The 20,924-nt window shown below is 52.0% G+C and overlaps 1 protein-coding gene across 1 annotated transcript; it reads right to left on the reverse strand.

Annotated features, from left to right (window-relative positions):
- Positions 1-3,168: 3,168 nt before the first annotated feature.
- DIPK1C (divergent protein kinase domain 1C) lies at positions 3,169-20,196 on the reverse strand (the record flags this gene model as incomplete). Its single annotated transcript, XM_079718195.1, has 4 exons — positions 3,169-3,369; positions 7,702-7,866; positions 10,576-11,250; positions 20,011-20,196. 4 exons carry the CDS (start codon positions 20,194-20,196, stop codon positions 3,169-3,171), a joined length of 1,227 nt encoding a protein of 408 aa, XP_079574321.1.
- Positions 20,197-20,924: the final 728 nt, after the last annotated feature.

Genomic DNA, 20,924 nt, shown 5'->3' on the forward strand with positions numbered 1-20,924 from the left:
GTCCTTGCCCTGAGCAAGGGGCATTCTCTTAGGACTGTGAGAGGGAGGGAGCAAGGAGCGGTCAGAGGGGGCGCTTCCCAGCGAAATGGGGACAAAGTGGCGCTTCCTCGGCCAGGACAGGCAGCTGAGGGCCAGGGCAGCAGTGCTTCTGGACCACCAGTCGGGAGTTTGGTAAACGGGCTGGTGACAGTTGACGTTAAGGAATAGAAGTTGGAAGGACAAAAGTCGTACCTCCATGTCTATTATGCAAAAGTAATTGGTCAGCAGGCCATTATTTTATGTAAAGATGATCCTTTGTAGAAAAACTGACTCAGTGCCCTGCAGCTCAGAGGAGCTTGCTTGAGGAAAGACCTTCTGTAAGCGTCACACTCCAGCCAAGTCCCCTGGGAGCCAACTGGTAACGGCCTCCGCAACGATAGACTTAGAGGCTATCCTCAAGCTTTTGGGGTGCATTGGAAATCATGGGGGTTGGGGGCAGCCTCAGCCCCAGAGATCCTGATTCCAGACCCAGGAATTTTGACTTTGAAGAAGCCTCCAGACGATTCTGGGACGACTCCCAGAGAATCACTACTCCCCAGTTTTCTGTCAACCCATCTCGTTCAGATGGAGCTGCCATGGTGGCAGAGGTTCCAATGTCTCTGTCAGCAGAATTTTGTGACTGAGACCCTGCTTTGCGCCAGACTGGGTCCAAAGTAGAATTCTTCCCTCCAGGATTGTCTGGGGCCAGTTCTCCTTAGTAGTTACAGTACGAGTGGCTTTTGTAGAAGTTGTAACAGTGATCGAATCATACTTGTAACCAGCTACACTTTCCACGTGACTTCTATGAGCCAGGCCTTACTCTTGACACAAGAGAAAGAGCTCTTTCATTTATAAACTGAAAAGATGAGAGAAAAACTGACTTTAGGGAGTTTAAAAAATAGCAGTGAGTAGAGATGCTTTCTGTGCCTATCAAGGAATGAATGCCTTTTCCCAGCTCTGCTCTAGCCAGCCCCACACAGGGCCACATCCAGCAGACCCCACCGGCCTCCGCCCCTTTCTGCTCTGTCCTTGCTCTTTGGGGAGCCCCCTTCAGCAGCATGGGCCAGAAGGGATTGATTTACATGGTTTAAAGTGGATGAAAGTATTATTTTGCAAGGGTTTGAAAATTGAAACAAAAAACAAAAACTGAACTTCACCACAGTCTAAGAGATGCTGCCATAGAGGGAATTCCCCAGGCGGGATGGGAAAAGGGCATGGTGCGTGTCTGTGTGTGTCTGTGTGTGAGATGGGTGGTCAGACGCAGGGGAAGGAATAAACTGCAATTTTCAGCAATAAAAACACTATTGTGTTGGGTAATTACATATTGCACAGCCTCCATGAGAAACAGAAACATTTGTTTTCATTCTGGTTGAAGTGAAAAGGAACCTTTTCCCTCCGCTGCCTGGGCGGTTAGCTCAAAGGCCAAGGAAGGGCTGTAACCCCAGGGCAACCACAGGAGACCCATGTGCCCTCACAATGCAAAAGCTGACTGTTTTGAGGGCACAGACCGAAAAGCCCCTGCGCCTCCCTCCCTCGCCGTCTATTTCTCACTGTCTTCGTGGGAACCGTAGGCTCAGAAAGAGAACCTGCCCCGAGGGCCCCGAGACTCATTAAGACCCTCACGACTGCAGACACAACCTCGAATAGCACAGCTCAGGTGCAACAAGCCTCCGCTGGGCACACCGCAGCCAATTCTCTTTTCTTTTAGAATCTACTAATCCAGGGCCTGTGCTCAAACTTTAGTTTTAACTTACTTCTGCCACAAAAGTGACAGACGTGGCTTTTTACTGCCTGCTAGGCAGAGTGGGTCGTTCATATATTTGATTAGGGGAGGCCGTTGATGAAATTCAGTCATGTGGACAATGCCAGTGGTGATGGGGGAGGGGAGGAGTCCTCCCGACCAGAGCGTGGGGAGTCACAGAGTTGGAACTGGGGGGCCTTAGGCACGTCCGTCCTCAAGGCGAGTGGGGATGCAGCCGAACCAGCATACATAGGCAATTGCTCTTTGTCTGCAGCAGAAGGGGTTCGGGCAAGGAAAAGACAAATACTTGGAATTTGTCAATTTGTGATAGTTTACAACTTCAGATTACTTTGTCTTCTCATGTGTGTAAACCATCAACAGAATCCCTAATCCTCTCTTGGCATCTTTCTGGGTTTACCTTGAGGGTGGACTGTGGTGGTTTGCTGAGCTCTCACCCTCCCCAGATGTGGACTAGGACTGTGTCCCCCCCGCAAGGTGGACAGACCTCTGGCCAGCTCCACGTGCCCCACCGGGGGAGTGACCAGCATGCGGTTTCCTCCCGTTTGCTCTCTTGCAGCAGAGTGGCAGCGTCGGGAACCCCCTGGAACCAATTCTGCCAACAGGTGACATGGGTCCTGCGGCCTGGTCTTCACTGGAGTGGCAGAGAGGCGCCGGGTCACAGACAGGCACTGAGCACAGGCCAGCTGGGCCCGGCTCTGCCTTGAATTCACCAAGCCTGCAACGCCTGCTCCCAGGGAGGATGTACTGTGATAAGAGATGAAGTGCTCCCTAAAGGCGATGTTACAATTCGTTCCTCAAAATGAAAAACACTGTAAACTCTGCTTTCACACCCTCGCCAGTACAAACTACAGTTCCCAGAGATGAGACTTAGGTTTTTTATTGTTTTCAATTCCAAAAGCAAGGTGACACTTCTCTGCTAGCGAGGCCCGCGGTGCCAGTGGATACGCCAGAGGAGACACCTTCCCCGCCCGGAGGCGCACAGGCCCCAAACCCTCACCCGCTCACACACGTGTGCACACACGTCCACACACCCGCGCAACTTTCACGGCCACGTGCGCACTCACCCTCGCGCGCACTCACCCTCGCGCATGCGCGCGTGCGCGCACGCAGGTGCGCTCTGTGACGTGGTGACGTCTGCAGGGCCCCGGCGGGGCTCTTGCTTCAGCACAGCGGAGCCTCCTTCCGAGGACCCGGCGCCGGGACCCCCTCCCTCGTGTCACTTCGAAGGGGTGACGGGCGAGGCCCGGAGGGGGTCCTCAAAGCAGAGCAGAGGGAGGAGGCGGCTGAGGGACGAACAGCGCCGGGCGGCCCCCTCCGCACACAGTAAGCGTCCCCGAGGCCCTTGTCCGCGCTGCGCACGCGCTCCCCTCACCGCGCGGGGGCCGCGGCTACTCGTCCTCCCGCAGCTCCTGCAGCGCGGCCTGGAGCAGGCGCCGCAGCTTCGCGAGCACGCGGGGCGGTGCGCCCTGGGCCCCCTGGGCCGCGCACTCGAGCACCGTCGCCCGCAGCTGCCGCCGCAGCGGGGCCGAGACGGCGGGGCTGCCGCGGGGCGAGGAGAACCAGTGGCGGAGGATCTTGTCGCAGACGACCTGGGGGAGGGCGGGAGGGGGCGGGCAGCTCAGGTCCGGGGGCCTCCTGGAAGGGCCCTTCCTGGACCCTAACCCGCCCAGCGGGGAGAAGGCCACCGCGGGTGCGGTGGAAATGCCGAGGGGGAAGCTCCGGGTGACACTCAGAAAGGACTGAGGACACTGCAGTAGAAAAATCACAGGCGGGAGCTGCTGCATAAGGAGTGGGCCCTGGGCAGGCCCGAGGCTGCCAGCCCCACCGTCACCGCACCCCTGAGGGCGCACTTTCTTATCCATAGGTTGGTCACGGTGACAGTCATCGCCACCTGGCAGGGTTGTCCTGAGGGCCCCAGGACACGCTGGTGACAAGGGGTATGCAAACGTGATAGTACTTTGAGGCTCACTGAAAAAAAGGTATATTGGAAGGGAAAGGCTGCAGACTCTTTTTGAGGAGCCTTTGAGATGTTTTATTTTAGAAGTAAAAATTAAGCCACTATCTCACAGCCTTTAATTCTCCTTGGGTATGAAATTCAGTGAGACTGAAGATCTCTTTAAATTCTCCATTTAAACACGCTGTCTGTTTTACAAGCTTCATGGTTCCCTCCGTGTTGGATGGAGCGCTGCATAATTAATATTCTGCTCCATTTTTCTATGTCACACTTCATATTAGACTCAGTTAACAAATGCCTCAATTTTATAGAGCTACTATAATTTTGTTTAGTTTAGTTTCTATAATTTTGACTTGTGTTTCCCAGCCTCTGCAAGACTGAGGATTCTGTTTAGAAACAAATTATCTTATTTCTCTTTTGAGTTGATAATACATTTTCAGGGGCAAACATGGAAAATGTCCCAAAAGATAGGCTGTAATCTTAAGTCTCCATCCCACTCCTGACAACCAGACACTCGGCTCCTGGCTCTGAGAGGCAACCACTCCCTTGAATGTCCTTCTGGAGAGTCTATAAATATACATGCATTTCCTTTTTCTTTTACTTTACATGGATGGGAGTATATTACACACACTGTTCTATAGCTTCCATTCCCATTTAACGAAATATCAGGGAGAGCCTTCCAAATCAGTCCTTATAAGGATATTCCATTTGTTTTAATGGCTGTACCTCAAATGCATATCATAAATTATTTAGCTAGTTCCCTATGGATGGAAATTTAGGTTGTTCACTAACTTTTGCTATTATGAAAAATGCTGCAATACATATCTTGCAGATATCTTTTTCATTTTGCATATGACTAAATTTCTGGAAATGAAATTTCTGGGCCAAGGGGTATGCATATTTTTTGTTTTGATAGATATTGCCAGATTGACCCCATAAAAGTTGTACCGAGTTACACTCTCACAGCAGCGTATGACAAGAATGCCCTCAACAACACGTGTCGTCTTTCTTTTTTGTTAACTGCTGAATGAAAATGGTTTAATTTGTATGGCTCTTCTTATCAGTCAGGTTGAAAGTATCTGTGCTTCCTTTCCAGTGGGTGGTCAAGGTGATGTTCTTTGCCCACATTTCCATCAGATTGTTAACTTTTTCATACTGATATGTAAATGATCTTTATATATTAAGGATATTAACCCCCTGCTTAGATTGGTTTCCTGGGGAGCAGACTGTAAGGTGGAGGTTTGCATGCAGGGATTTATTGAGGGGCGTTCTCAGGAACCATCTTTCCATGGAACTAAGGGAGAAGGAAAACTTCTGGTACTGGAATGGCCTACAGAGTTTTCCTTATCGAGGCCAGGGGCCTGGGCTTTGCATTTCCCCCCTCCCCACTGACCAATCACTAGACGCTGCCCCTGGGATGCGGGGTTGCCGTGAGCCAAGGACGGTGCTGGGGGATGCCGTGAGTCTCAGCAGCTCTGAGTCTCAGACAGATAAGAGCTGTCTGTGTCCTCTGTGCTCCTTGTCTGTAAGAGCAGTTGCAAACATTTTGCCAATTTTCTCATTTAACCTTTAAATTTGCTCATATTTTTTGTAACTTTGTTTTGTTTTTGCCATGTGGATTTTTTTTTTTTTTTAATGGTTAAATGTGTCAGTTGTGCCTCTTAATAGCCTCTGAGCTTTGTTCTGTACTCAGAAAGGCCTTCCGAACTCTAGGGTAGTACTTTAAATTCTCCCAGTTTTTTTCTGGAACATTCAGGATTCCATTTTTTAGGTGTAAGTATTTGTGCCATCTGAAGTTTAGTTTCATATAAGGAGTGAACCAGGAGTTAATGTGATCATTTGTTGTTCCTGAATACCCACTTTACCAGCACTACTCACTGTATAACCCAGCTTCCCTCTCACTGGCCTGAGAGGCTGCCTTTATAACGTACTAAATACCCATATGTCATTAGGTCTACTTCTGCAATTTTTAAAAATTCTGTTCCTTTGATCTGTCAATCAACTGATGCAGGGCAGGGATTTTTTTTTTTTTTTTTTGAGTAAAAGTGTAAGTTAGAAAAGTAATACATACCACCATATTAATTTATAAATTTATAAAATATAGGGCAAAAGGAAGAAAATAAAAATTATCTGTAATCCTATCATCTGTAAGTAATTGCTTTTGATGTTTTCATATCTTTTTTCCCAATCACGTACTACTTAACGAAAATGAGATCATGGGTAAATACTGATTTGTAACCTGCATTTTTTCACTTAATGAATGCTTCATATTTTCTCATATCCTTAAAGGAAATGAAATTTCGTTTCTAGGTCTTTATTCAAAGGCAATAATCAGAAAAGGTGCACAAATGAAATTGCTCAGCTAAAGAGAGTATTTCCAAGAGTCATGCACCCTCCAGAGGGATGTAGAATTTTACAATCACGTTAACAATATGGACTCTTACTTATATTTCTCTGAAACCTCACCTGTTAATTAATAGCATTTTAACAACTATTCCCAATAGTTAAAAGTAAAAAATTATTATCGCTGGGTTTTAATTTGCATGTCTTTGAATAGTAAGATTAAATATTTTCCAGGTTCTCTGGCCATCTGCATTTCAGCTCCCGTGTATCTGTCATATGTTCTTCGCTTGCCAGTTTTGTGTGTGTGTACCTCTCGCTGCTTAATGGCTCTGTAAGAGCCGTTTATATATTAAGGATACAGCCCTAGTCTCCAATTATGCTGCAGAGGGCAGGTGTTAGTGTTTCCACTTTGTGGTTTGAGGTCACAGGGTGGTTGATGCTCTAGTGAAAGCATCTTGTTCCCACATCTGGAGAAGAATGATTGCGCTGCAGACCCACCGAGGGTGCGAGTCCACGTTAAGTTGTAGAGGCTGCCGAGCCAGGGCCTTGTTTGGCCTGGTCCAGGGCCGCCAGGTTAACTACACAACTGTCCAGGTCTCCCCAGGTCAGTCCTCTGTGCCGGCGTGACTCAGCCCCAGGCTCTGGCCCCATCACCAGGTGTGCACCGGGGGTTATATTGGCCTTATGGGCTGGAGGACTGTACACAGACTCCACAGACTGCGGTGGAGGTGAGACTGCGGAGTGGACTGGCTAGGAGAATGAAACAGTAGGAGGGCTGAGGCTAGAGCACAGATCAGCGGTGGTGGAGGTGCGCCCAGCTTCCCTGCTATGACCTCTTCCTGGTTGTGATCAACACGTGTGAGCCCAGCTCATCCACACCCGAGGGCCTGGAGTGAGGGCCGGGAGCGGACAGCTTCTGCCGGCAGAGGGGAGATGTCTTCCCAGTTCAGGGGTCTCCAGCCCCACATCTGGGTCTCCCTCAGTCTAGACTGGATCTGAGAGCTGGAAGCCAGGATGGGTTCCTACTTATCACTGGTCTCCTGGATGTGGGACCCATGCACTTCCTCCCTCTATTAACCACCTGCTGGCCTAACCTCTTGCCTGTTGGATCTGTGGTGTCGCCCACTCTCTCTGGTTTGGCCAATTTTCAGGACTGCTTTGCCCTTTTTCTAGATTTATCCTTGGTGAATCAGTCTCTGGGTGCTCATTCTGGGTGTGTGTGTGTGTGTGTGTGTGTAGATGCAGAAATTAGACCCAGAGAGAAGGGCTACCCAAGTCCCCATGGCTCTGGGGGACCCAGTAAAGGCTGTGCTGGGAGCATCATCCATTAGCCCCATGGGGTCACTTGGCCGACAACCTCCGGGGTAGACGACTAAGAACAAATGATCCCCGTCTCCCACCATCCCTGCCCTTACTGGACACATCAAGCCCAGGTGACATGGCAAGGGTGATGACCTTCAGCTACATCACCGGGATGTCACAGTGTGGCAGGCAGAGGCACCCAGAGAGAACAGGGTCTCCCCCCCCAAAAGAGAGGACAGCACCCCCCCCCAGAGAGGACAGCACCGCCCCCCCCCAGAGAGGATAGCACCCCCCACCCAGAGAGGACAGCAGCATTGCTCACCTGCAGGTTGCTGTTGGTTCTCTGGGCTCCACACCTGTGTGCTCGCAAATCACACTTTGAAAAACAGTCAAAGAAATTGCAGTCTTCATCTCCCGTGCAGTTCTGCTCAAGAATTTCCTTCATTTTAGGTTCAAAAAAGGCCATGTCCACATCAATAGCCACCACCTGTAATTGAAACAGCACATGCCTCTCAAGAGGACCCCCAAGGTCGCAGCACAGAGGGAGCCCTGCATTTTCACCCCACCCCTGTTCCCCTTTGCAGGTGCAAGTGTCACAGACTTCAGGGGTCACAGAAATCTGCCAGCAGGGAAGAGGAGCCAGGTTGTGCTGGGGACATACAAGCCACTGGCACAGATGGTATGGCAAGGCTTTAACTGCAAAAAGGACCTTTGTGGTCACCAGTGAAAGCCTAGAATGTGGAACCAGTATCACTTTTCATCTTTAAAAGTTTTCTCAGATTTAAAAGTTGAATCTCTGAAATATCTTTAAAATGAATTGATTTCCCCTTCTGTTGCTTTATCACTTTGGTTTCTGACATTCAAGCCTCAGGAATACAAAAGCTGTGAAATACAGATAATCTATCCCTATGAATATAAGCAACAAAAGAAAACTACATTCAAGGGACAGGTGGAGGGTGTGATGGTGAGAGAGGGGTGGGCAGTACGTAGGTCGTCTATTTATGCTGTCTGTTACCTGAGGTGACAGTTTCCAACTGCGGGGAGCTGGGGGAGTGCAGGGAGTGGCAAAGCCAAAGTTCTCAAATTGGGGTCGATACATGTGTACCCTGATCCAGCAGCATCAAAAACTAAGTCCCACTATCAGCGTGAAAATGTGATGAGCCCCTGGAATTTCAGATTTATCTTCCTGGCTTCAACCCAAATAGGCTTCAAAACCAGAAAAAGAATAATGTCTAAATTATGCAGATGTTCCTCCACCACCTGAATTAAAAAAAAAAAAAAAATGAGCTCAAACCTGAGAAAACCTGGACTCTGCCCAAATCAAGCAGTGTATAGCTTCAAGGTATTAAAGAGCTATTAGAAGACTCGATGGGGCTAATGGAGTCTGTGGCATTTCACAAGCCTTCACAGGTCAACCTCAAAATATCACCTTTCTCCCTTTGGTAGCGTCTCAAAAAAGTGTTCATTTACATCTCAATTCTCTGCAAAGTCAGGAGGCACATTCCCAGGTTGTTGTTTCTGTTTTTTCCTTCAAGATTGATGCCAGAATGCAGTAAAGCTTCTTGGGGATTATTCAGTAAAACAGAGGAGGGAAAATACTTTATTTCAAAATATGTGGAGAATAATGAAAATAAAGAACAGGGAACTTTTCCCTATTTAACAGCCTTGTCTAATTACTAATTCAGGCTCTGCAAACAAATTATCATTTTAATCAATTTTTCCTATCTTATTATTCAGACAAAAGAAATAGCTCATTTCATTATTTATACTGATTAATACACTAAAAATATATGAGGCTGTGCTAATGAGTCTGTTGTCTTTCATAATTTATTTGGGGGGCTACAAGACACTTCTCTTCTTTTGATAGCTCCTGGCCGTCTCCCCAGCTTCCCCTGGGCCCCTGGTGGAATTTCAGCTCCCTGTTCTGTCTTCCAGCTCTAACTGTTCCCTTCTAGAACATCTCCCAGGAAGAGCCAGATTTATTTTTTAATTTTAGTGTATGCTGTAGAATGGATTACAGCTACTGGAAGCGTAACTCTATGCACCGAAAATAAGAACAGTAACAAAATGAACAGAAAAACCTGCCTGAGGTTTCTTAGATAACATCGGGAGAATCATAAAATATTTCCTGCACAAAATACCTAACTTGCATCATCTTCAGACATCGTCCTAGCATCAGACTAGAACAGATTGATGAGGATTATTTCGTTCTCCACTGAAAAGGGTGCCTCTAGAGCAGGAAACGTCATCTGTTTGAAAAGAGCACTTTCTGGCAACAGTTTGGGAGCAAGAAGTAAAGATGTTTTCTTAGTTCTTTTGCAACCGCTGGACAGATTCTCAAGACCTGTAAGGGGGGGACCCCAGGAAGTGAATGACTGCGAGTCGTCAGTTCTTACACGTTACCTGAAGGACAGCGCAAAGGGGGACCCCTCCTGCTGGCCCGTCAGTTCGCTAGTTCTCACACTGAGTGTGCATCAGAATCACCTGGAGGGCTTGCTTTTAAAACAGAGAGGCCGCATCCCAGCCCGGAGCCCCAGGCCTCCTGCGGCTGCTTCTCCACCTCGGTTCGTTCTTTGTAGGCCTGCACTGCCTGGAGTGGGACATAAAATTCACCTGCCTTCTGCAGAGCCTGCATAGGCTGACGTGACCACCCGGGCAGGATTCTCCCTTGTGTAAGGCACCAAAACGCCAGTTGTCCCTCTAGAAGTCTTACCCACAGAAGGGAAACTAGAACGTCTTCAGAAGAAAGTATTAGAAAAAGTGGCCCATCATCCTAGAGCATGGACAGCTTGAAAACAGTGTCCCCCTACTGAGCCTTTGTGCAAAAGCCCCCAAAGGCCGTCCTCTCTCCTCATCCTCCGAGGCTCCTGAAGACTGTTTTCTGCACAATTTGCTTGCTTTCCAAATAGCCCTAAGAAGGCGCGAAGTCGCTTTGGAGAAAACACAGCAGCCCTTAAGGACGACAGACCGCACCTCCCACTGCGAGCGGGTGTCCTCCCAGTTCGGCACCGGGCAGGCACCTCTGTTCTTTAAATTCTCTCATTCCCACTCGGAAGGTTTGGCAGGTGGGACTTGTCCTGGCCGGAAGGTTGCATAACGCTGCAGGGTCTCCCCCGATTTCAGGAACCCCCTCGTTTAGCACCACCCGGACCCAAGTCTGCCCTCCACGGGCGAAACACACGCCGCAGCCACTCACCGTGAAGTCGCTCCTGATGGCAAAGTTCTCGGGCTTGACGTCGCAGAGGTGCAGGCGGTGCGAGAAGTCGTGCTCGAAGTGGCGGACCATGTCCAGGAAGCTGAGCGCCACGCCGCTGAGCGCGCGCGCCTGGGCCCGGCCTCCGCGGGCCACACCGTCCAGGGGGAAGAGGGCCCGGAGGCGGGGGCTGCCCGCGGCCAGGTGCTCCACGGCGTAGAAGTGGCCGCAGGAGCCCAGCACGGGCGGCGCGTGCGGGCTGCGGCCCCGCAGCAGGCTGAGCAGGACGAACTCCTCCTGCTGCAGCAGCGCCCACAGGCTGGCCAGCTGACCCCGCAGCCGGGGCCCCCGCCGCCCCAGGCCCAGCCGCCCCAGGCCGCCCTCCGCCAGCTCCAGGCCCAGCGCGCTCTTGACCTCCCCGGCCGCCAGCAGGAGGAGCTCTGCCTCTGGGAAGCCCTGGCCGCCGGCCTGGGGCCGGCCGTCCAAGAGGCCGAGCGGCGGGAAGCTGGAGAAGGCTTCCTCCTTGGACTTGAGGACCACGGGCCGGCCGCGCCAGTCAGCCTGCAGCACCTTCTTGCCCCGCTCGTAGTACAGGCAGCGCCGGTACCGTAGCTGCCCCGCCACGCACAGGTCCTCGCACAGGTCTCCCCCGAGTGCACCGCCCCGGTAGTCCTGGCACTGGAAGGAAGGGGACAGTCGGTCACACCGCGGAGGGGCAGCGAACAGATACAAGGCTGGTCCCCGCGCCCAGCACGCTCCTAACAGCTGTGCAGACAACCTTCACCAGAGTGAACCACGAGGCTCCTCGGGTCAGAGAGGAATTATGAAGTCAAAGGCTTGACTGGCGCAGTGGTTAAGCGTCCGCCTGCCAACGCAGGGGACACGGGTTCGAGCCCTGGTCTGGGAAGATCCCACATGCCGCGGAGCAACTAATCCCGTGCGCCAAAGCTACCGAGCCTGCGCTCTAGAGCCCACGAGCCACAACTACTGAAGCCCGTGTGCGACAACTACTGAGCCCGCTTGCCGCAACTAGAGAAAGCCCCTACGCAGCAATGAAGACCCAACGCAGCCAAAATAAATAAATACATTTAAGTCAAAAAAAAAAAAAAAAAAAAGATTTGAAAGAGTGCCTCAAGTTTGCTATTTTCTCCATCAGGCCCAGGCCCAGGTCTTAGGAAGCAGGTCTCTGCCCTCCCCCACTTCCAGCTGAGGTGGGTGATGCTGGCAAAGGCCTTTGGCATCTGCGTTCAGTTTCCTTGAGTGTCAGTGAAAGGGCTGGGCCAGGCCCATGGTTCCCAACTCTTGGCCTCACGTCAGGGTCACCCAGAGAGCTTTCAACCCCCGGTCAAGTACAGGTCAGCCAGACCTCAGGAGGTGGCTCCCCGGCGACCCCAGGAATGGCCCTTCCTCTAGAACCTCTCCCTGCGCCCATTGTGGTCGCCGGGAGGTGGTGTGGCTGTAAGGCCAGCAGGCTCTGGGGGACTGCGGGGTCTGGAGAGTCCACTGCAGGAAACAGGAGGCAGGAGAGGCCTCGTGGCTGGCAGGGCAGGCACCGGGCGCCTGCAGAAGAGGAGTCCTGCAGGGTAAATTCCAGAAGCAGGGAGTGTTCGGTTCCTGGGGGTGGTGAGGAAGGCACTCAGGGACCCTGAAATGGGGAACTTCTCCTAAACGTCAGGCTCTTAGGCCCCCCTGCCACATGGGGGACCTGGTGACCCCACCACGACACTACAAGCATCCGTCCTAAGAATACGGTCCAGCCAGGCCCTGCCCTTAAGACCTGCTAGAGGGGGAACAGGAGAGGCCAGTGTGAAACCGATGGAAAGGGAGGATGATTATTCTGTTCTCTTTCTTTTTTATCTCTTTCAGGAAACCTAAACCTCTGGGCCCATGTTTATTAGGGGTTGAGCCTATTTCCTGACTCCACCTGTTTTCCCCCAGATGCATCTTCCTCCCACGTGGGCAAAGGCAGGTCAGGTATGTAATTATACGCTGGCCAGACTCTCTGGTGGTTCTGTGCTGCTTGGCTTTATGAACCCCAAGTAGATTATATACAGCTCCTTCAAGTCGGAAAATATACCTCCAATGCTTAGATATGTAAATAATCCCCAAATCCAAAAAGCTCTGAAAACTACAAGTTTTTCCATGACTTATTCGCCCTCATGGAGTCTCAAATCCGACTGAAAAGATGAGAGCCTATTTATGGTCTGAATGTATTTGACCTGTGACTTTGAATATACTTTGCTGCAGAGTTATTAATCAGCTGGATTTGTTTGATTACTGGTGCTGCCTCATATGCAAAATAGAAGGTATATATATGCTGCATATTATCTAACACCCAAAACAGTGTGAATTCCAAAACAGGCCTGGCCACAGAGCATTGGGTAAGGGATTGTGGATCTTTATAAATACTCTCAGTGACTTGTTCAAAGCATATGACATGACCAAAACGCTTATTAAAAAGATATACTGGGCTTCCCTGGTGGCGCAGTGGTTGAGAGTCCGCCTGCCGATGCAGGGGACATGGGTTCGTGCCCTGGTCCGGGAAGATCCCACATGCCGCGGAGCGGCTGGGCCCATGAGCCATGGCCACTGAGCCTGCGCGTCCGGAGCCTGTGCTCTGCAACAGGAGAGGCCGCAACAGGGAGAGGCCCGCGTACCGCAAAAAAAAAAAAAAGATATACTCCCTGTTCTTAAAACAAGTATCTGGATTTCAGGGACCATTTCAGGCAGTAACTGGACAACAGTCCAAAAGGACCCAGACAAGCCATCAGGCCTGACCCCCCAGCTTCCTGCTGAGGGGCTCCCACAAGCTGCTTCTCTTTTGCTGCGTTAGATCTCGGCACCGCACCGTATTGGGTGGTGGGGATGTCACGCTTGCCAAACGCAAAGATGCACGCGATGGTCCCGATCCTGGAGTCTGGGAGTGCACCCTGTTTGCCTGGGGCTGGCTTTTTGTCTTTGGAAAACAGACAGCCATAATGAAGCTGTATTAATAAACACCCATGGAACTGTTTTAAATACACTTGATGCTGTGTACATCTTGCAATTTAACTTAACACCATTTTGGTCAAATGCCATCCTTTTACTTTTCATCCTGGTACCTCTTTCCAAGGCGTGGGGTCATGACAGGAGCATCAAAGGGATCAGGACCCTCTGAGTGACTCTCTTTGCTTAGAATTGCTTCCATATCACGGTGCCTCGGAAGAAAGCATCAGCTGATTCTGGTTCCTCTGAGATTTTTCAGGATAATCTTAGAGGTAAGGTGGGAATGAAAGGTTTAAATGATTGAGACTCCCAAGAGTAAAAAAAGATGTGAATGACGGAAGTAACGTGGGTGTTCATTTTACTTGCTGCAGCTTTGTCCTATTTTATCTGGTATTTACAGAGTTTCACATCTCTGTAATAAGCCTGACAAGAAAAGGCAACATTTCTTTCTTTCTTTTTATAAATTTATTTATTTTTGGCTGCGTTGGGTCTTCGTTGCTGCGCGCGGGCTTTCTCTAGTTGCGGCGAGCGGGGGCTACTCTTCGTGGCAGTGCGCGGGCTTCTCATTGCGGTGGCTTCTCTTGTTGCGGAGCACGGGCTCTAGGCACGCGGGCTTCAGTAGCTGTGGCTCGCGGGCTCTAGAGCACAGGCTCAGTAGTTGTGGCGCACGGGCTTAGTTGCTCCGTGGCATGCGGGCTCTTCCCAGACCAGGGCTCGAACCCGTGTCCCCTGCACTGGCAGGCGGATTCTTAACCACTGCACCACCAGGGAAGCCCAACATTTATTTCTTGATTGCCTTATAAAGCCCCTAAACCCTTTGAGTATATCCAAAATGGTTTAATTCAATTCCATAATCCTTTTTAGAGTGTCGTCAAATTTGTAGTTTAATCAAAGGTGTTTTTGTATGAAGGACAGAACAGAACTGGAAAAGAAAGAAAAGAAGGTGATACAATCGAGTTCGGTAGGAGGAGGTGGGTTCTGAACTGCGAGCTTCAGAATCCTGCTGTGCTGGGCGGAGGGGAGAGGCATGGGGAAGGCGAGATAGGGGCGTGGGCCCTGGCTGGGCCACGACCCGAGAGCGGGGAGTGCCGAGGGTGTCAGCTGTGACTGTCCGGGGCCTTCACTCTCCTCATCTGGAACTGCGGCCGAAATTGTCACTGGCCATGAGAGACACCTGTGGGCCCAGAAGCCCACTCCACACCCCCGGGGCGGGGAGTGGCCGTGGGAAAGCTGCCTCGGGCACACCCAGCCACCTTCCAGCTAACAGTGCTGTGTGTGAGCTGAGCCACGATCCAGCTACAGGTGCCCGGCTCAGGCTCAGGCGTCACAGAGCGAGGTGGCTGCCTTTCAGACTCCTCAAATGACAGTGGAGTGTAAGCAAGAAAGGCACACGGCCAGGCGTGGCTTTGGGGCCCACTGGGTTTGCCTCTGGGCTCAGCCTCTTGCTGGCCTGTGGCTTGTTTCCAAGTCTGTAACATGGGATGATGACACTGTGTCGTGGGAGACCTGTAAAGGTCAACCAAGGTCATGGGTTCAGAGGACCTGGTGGCCTCTGCATTCTAGTTCCCTCCAGCCCTGGTCATTAGAAGGCAGGGGGCCGGGGAGGGCTCTTCCTGGAGAGATGCACCCGAGCTCAGTTTTGAAAGATGAATTGCGAGTCTGCCTAGCGGACCAGGAGGGAGAGGGCAGGGAATGACCTGCCGAGGAGCCCACAGATGCGAAGTCGCTCGAGTGTTCAGAGAACCAGACAGTTCAGGGGAGCAGAGGGCAGGGTTAGAGCAAGTGCCGGGGCGTCAGGGACTGGGCGTCCTGCCAGAAACGCCACTTCCTGTGTCTCCACCTGACAGAATGCTCCCCCCTGCAAGGGTCGGACCCACCTTCCCTGGGAGGCCGCCCCACCGGCCAGTGGGAATTCTTGTCTCCTCTGCCCCAGGTTCCATTAAATAACCCCCGTGAGCCACCATACCGTCCCCTGCCCCCGCTGGCTCCCCACAGCCTGGTGTTTTCTACGAAACTGTACCGCGTTGATGAAATCGAATTCAAATCGAATCCATACGAGATTTGCCCCTGCAGATTTAGAAGGCAGTTCCAAACGGGTTGCAAGGAAATTTGGCATATAGTCTGCTGATTTGGGAGGGGAACATTACCTCTGGCTGTTTCTCTGAAGGTCAGCATGTTGAGGTATAGGCATGCCTCCAGATGGCTGGCAGCTTGTAGGGAAGCTGCAGATCAGGAAGGGTGGGCAGTGGGGCTGGGCGCCCAGAGCCCTGCCGGGCCACCAGCTACTGGAGGTGTTGTCCTAGGTTTCTGACCTAACTCTCCATGCCCCAGCTACCTCGTTTGTCATGGGAGATCGCTTACACCAAAGCAAAGTGTACGCAAGGGTCGTTAGTGCAGAGCTGTTCTTTGTCGTCCCCCTTTGTGATGAAGCCTTTTTGGCACTTCAGTCCCTACTCTTCTGATACAGAATGTAAAATTCATCCACTGTGGCTCTTCTGGTTACCAGAGTTCCAGTGAGTTCTGCAGGATCTTTTTGCATGCCTGTGCTTGCTAAACTCAGAGAAAGACTTAGCTCGGCTTTTAAAAACCAGTAAATTTACAGATTACAAGTTTACAAGCTAGTTAAACAGTATCGTCATGTTAGAGACAAGAGTGAAATTATCTTAGTAGCAGCATGTCCTATTGAAGTAGCTAATTTTTTAAAACTCAACAGAAGTAATGTACTTTTAACTCCATTTAAAAAAAATCACTTTCCTCTGGATATGAGGAGGCCCTAACTGCCATCTTGAACAGGTACATTTCTGTACCCAAATGTGTGTGCATACAAAATCCACAGGTATCAGATTTTAAGATAAGCTGGGGAAAAAAACAAGTTAATAAAGTCTCATTGTAGTTAACTGGCATTTTTTAAAAACTAATGAAACTCACAGCGAATTCATATTTCTTATAGGTTCTGTGGAAACGCACTCCCAGCAGCCCCGGTTCTTGTAGAAAGCGTGCTCAGTGGTGGTCACTTAGAGCCTCCCTCTCTGGCTTGTCTCTCGGTTCTCAGGAAAAAACAAAACCTGTCCTCTCTAGTCTGGGAAACCGGTGACAGGGTCTCAGAGGTCATGCCCAAGGGCTGGGTTTTCTTTTGTGTGTTTGTTTTTGTTTTTAAGGAGAATTAAGTTCCTTTGCTGTTAGCAGCCCTCATATCTCACGATGGAATTCCTTCACGGAGCAGTTACGCTGTGCATTGCAGAATCTCAGAGCAATTAGCCAGGCCACTCTGCAACCCTTCTCGACCCCTGGACAGCTTAGAAGGTAGACATTACAAACGTGGCCAAAGCACTCAGGAAAGCAGTCATTCCCTGCTATAAAATCTTTCTGGGTATGTGCCCTGGATGCTGTAGTCCCACTGGGACCTTGGGTTTCTATCAGAGCAAAGAAAGATAAGCCTGCCCTGTTAAAAAGAAATCTCAGATGTAGGCAACCAAATTAAGTCACATCAACACCTAACTAGCCAGAAGGGACTTAAACCTTCTGAATAACAGAGAGTCTGTGGGAATCTTTTTGCAATGCTTTGAAAGTGATGTGCTATGGAAGGGTTAAGTATGCCCAATTGTTACTTATGGTTTTCAGTATTGGAGGAGCCAGTTCTGTCACGGGGTCTCTACTATCAGAGTCACATCCTGGCTCCATGACACAGTAACTGTGTGAATCGGGACAAGTTACTTCACCTCTCTGGGGCTCGGTTTCGCCATCTGTGAAATGGGAGGAGTAAAAGTACGTACCCCGCAGAGGCTGAGATTAAATGAATTAATACATGTAAAACTACTTAGCACAGAGCCTGCCCCGAGGGAGCCTCAGCGGGCACCCGCAGCATACATCCCCGCCGCCCTGGGAGGCGCTCTGCCTGCAGAAACGGAAGCCGGGCCTGTGAACGGTCAGACCCAACGCTAGTCAGCCTGGCACAGCCTGCTGACACGGTTCCCTGAGAAAGTGGGGCTCTGGAAACCTCACAGAGATGTCTTGATTACGGGATGAGCTGAAAAGCCACAGGAAAAAGGAGGGCTGCCGTCTGCCCAGAAAATTCTGAAGCTGGAAGACCTGGGCTCGACTCTGGAACCAATCCAGTTGGCTCTTCCAACACTCTCTCTTGAGACTGGAGTATGCTGGGCCCCCTCCAGAGGTGGGGTGAGGCTCGGGGTGGGCAACAGCACCCATGACTCCCCGCTCCTAACTGGCTCCTCAGCTTCATCCTCAGATTCTCCACGGGCCAGCAGTGTTCACCTGCCTGGCATGAGGGCCCGGGAACGTGCTCACAACTCCCTTGGCTCCGTCCAAGGGAAAGGGGTTCCCTCTGGCTCAGCTGCAGCTATTCCTTCGGTGCTCTGGGATTCAGAGTGAAAGCTAATGAGAGTCTGGAGGCCAGTCAGAAAAATAACAGCCAGTTTTATTATTAAGGATAAAAGGCAGGCAGAATGAATTGAAGGGACTGGCGGAGCTGAGAGACAGAGGCTCGATTCAGCCCTGGGAGGCCGCAGTGCCACAAGGCCAGCCTCTGCGTGGCCACCAGGGCCCGGCACAGTCTGGGATGTGGAGACTGGGGTCCTATTCAAACCTCAGTCTAGTTCACAGTGTCCTGGGTGAAAGGGAGCCACGGTGCTGTGTGGGGTTCCCGCCAGCAAATCCAGAATGGAGAGGGTAGAGAGGGAAAGTCAGGTCCTGAGCAGAGCGTGAGAAACGGCGGCCTCAAAGGGGGCCTCCAAATGATGCTCCCCCCAAAATCAGGTCATTGAGAACTGGTCAGGTGAACTTCAGGCAGACAGACAGACATGGTATTTCAGAGTGTTCTTTTGGCAACAGGAAAGATTGGCTGCCACAGGAGATATGTTGGTTCAGCCTCCAAACAGAATTGGTTTTAATTTATGAGCTGGAATGCTGGGAAAGTTATGATGAGCAATGACTTAAGTTATTCTAGGCTATTTAATTTCCATTAGGCCTTCTCTCACTTAACCTAAGGTAAAGAAATGAAAAAATAGTGTTTGTTTTTTATTTTAATCTAAAAGACTATTATATTATTTTTGGTACATGGATATTCATCCTGGCCAAGCTATTCATTTTTTATTATAATTAGTCAATCAATCTCCCCAAAACAGAGGGGAAAAAATCTTTATCAGTGAAAGAAATTTTTAGAGGAGTTATTGAGGAAAATCAATGAGCTCTTGTAACTTAAAGAAAACTTGATAGAACGTCATTGTAACAATGAACAGATAAATCGATAGATTATTGATAGGATGGAGGGAATCGATGAGTATCTCACCAACGTTATGATCAATTCATGAGGACACGTCAGACTCAATTAGGGAAAATGATTTGGTCTAGCTTGTCCATTTCACCTCATTCCTTTAGTTTTTCCAATCTCACTTAAAAAAAATCATTTACTTGAAACCCTTTATGCTACCACGTTTTGAAAACCTACAATCTCAAAAGGCTCACCCAGATGTAAGCAATTGGACTGAAAACTTCCCATGCGTTTCTTGAAGATCTCTTAGAAAATAGATCATTTTTCGCACCAAATACTTAGATGGTCAGTATTTTAGGAAGTGAATAATCACTCAATCAGTGTAACAGTAGTTGCCTTTACCCTCACCTTGGCCTTCCTCTTAGGGATTCCTGCCTTTATCGAAGTCTCCTAATGCGCCTCATCTTCCGAACCAGAGAGCCCAAAGAGCAGCCAGCGTTCGGAATCAGCTAATGCGCCTCTGGGGCCCAAAGCGCGCAGCAGCAGCAGCCTGCAAGCCCAGGCGTTTCTTTCTCTCCCTATTTGCCGGGCTCAGCTATGGAGCCCCCAGGCCCTCCCCTGTCCGGAGACCCCGCTCGGACCCCAGGGTCCGACCGCCTCCCTCGCGCTCCGCTCGCCTGAACGCGCTCTGTCTTGGGTCCCGCAGACCGCGCCGGGGAGAGCCGCGGCTCTGGGGCGCAGTGGGGCGGGGGCCCTGCGAGCCGTCTGCATGGGGCTCGGCGAGGTGCAGCCCAGGCTGGGCTCGCCGAACAGCGGCTGAGCGACCGAACAGCGAGTCCAGGGGCAGGGGCGTGGTCTCCCCGACCCGAGCCCTCAGCGGCCCGCGCCCCGAGCCCCGCTGTCCGAGTCGGGAGACTGGGAACAGACCCGAACACTTGCTTTAGGAGCGCGGGCTGGGGGCGGCGGGAGAGCAGTCGGGCAGGAAGACTCTCTTGGGACAAAGGACCAATTTGGGCGAAACGGGGGGAGACATCCCTGCCCGCGCACGGAGGACTCCCAGACAGAGTCCCACGCTGGAGACCGCATCCCACGCACCGTGTCCGGGCCCCCTCCACTCGGTCCACGGCCGTGCCCGAGTCCCCGGCTCCCGGGGCCCGCGGAGGGTGTCCCAGCCCTGCCCCCCCGGGGCGCGCGGCGCGGGGCAGTGCGGCGGCGGCGACACCTACCAGCGCGGCCAGGATGCGCCGGCTCTTCTCGTCGGTGCAGCGCTCGGAGAGGACGCCCGGGTGCGCGCGGAGCAGCAGCGCGGCCGCCAGCACCCAACCCGCGGTCCACGCGACGCAGACCAGCAGCGCGCCCCGCCCGCACCACCCGGGCCGGCCCCGCGAGCCCGCCGCCCGCGCCCGCGCCATGGCCCGCCCGCCCCGCGCCTAGCGCCCCGCGCCTAGCGCCCCGCGCCCCGCGCTCGCGTCTGGGCTCCGCGGCCCGGCGGGGGAGGGGCGTGGGGGAGAGGCAGCGCGGGCGGAGGGGAGGGGGCGCGAGGGAGAAGCAGCGCGGGCGCCCGGCCCGTCCTGGGGGGCGGGGATGAGGGGGGGCGTGTCCCGCGGCAACAACCCGCGCCCGCCCGAGCAGCCGGGGTTCAGTGGGTGTCCGCGCACGGGACGCCCTGCTCCGCCTGCCGCACCCCGCCACCGTTTGCACTTTTTTTGCACACTTTCCCCAAGAAGACCAGCTCCTTCCTGGTACCGACTCTGCGTAGATTCAGGCTTGCCCCGGTTTAGACTACTGGCTCCCCTGAAGACAAGCTCTCGCCCCTTCTCCGGGCGGCCGCTCGGCGCCCCGCACTCTCTTTTACAGCCCCCGCCCCTCGGACCCCTGGGCGCCCTCGGCTGCAGCCCTGCCCCCCATGCCCCCCACTTGGGGCTCCTCCGAGCGCCTCCCGGGGTGAGATCCTGAGTCGGGGGTCCGGGACAGTCTGGGAATGTCGTGGCGGCCCCCGCCCGCCCTTCCCAGGCAGCTCCTGAATCCCACCGCCATCTGCCAAGCTGCCAAAAACTCCAGGACGTCCTTGCCAGGGGTAAAAATGTACCGCACGCTTTAAACGTTTCCCTTCCCCCCGGCGAGGAGAACTCGTTCACTG

Source organism: Hyperoodon ampullatus (genome assembly GCF_949752795.1).
Source record: "Hyperoodon ampullatus genome assembly, chromosome: 13".
In the NCBI taxonomy this organism is placed as follows: Eukaryota; Metazoa; Chordata; class Mammalia; order Artiodactyla; family Ziphiidae; genus Hyperoodon; species Hyperoodon ampullatus.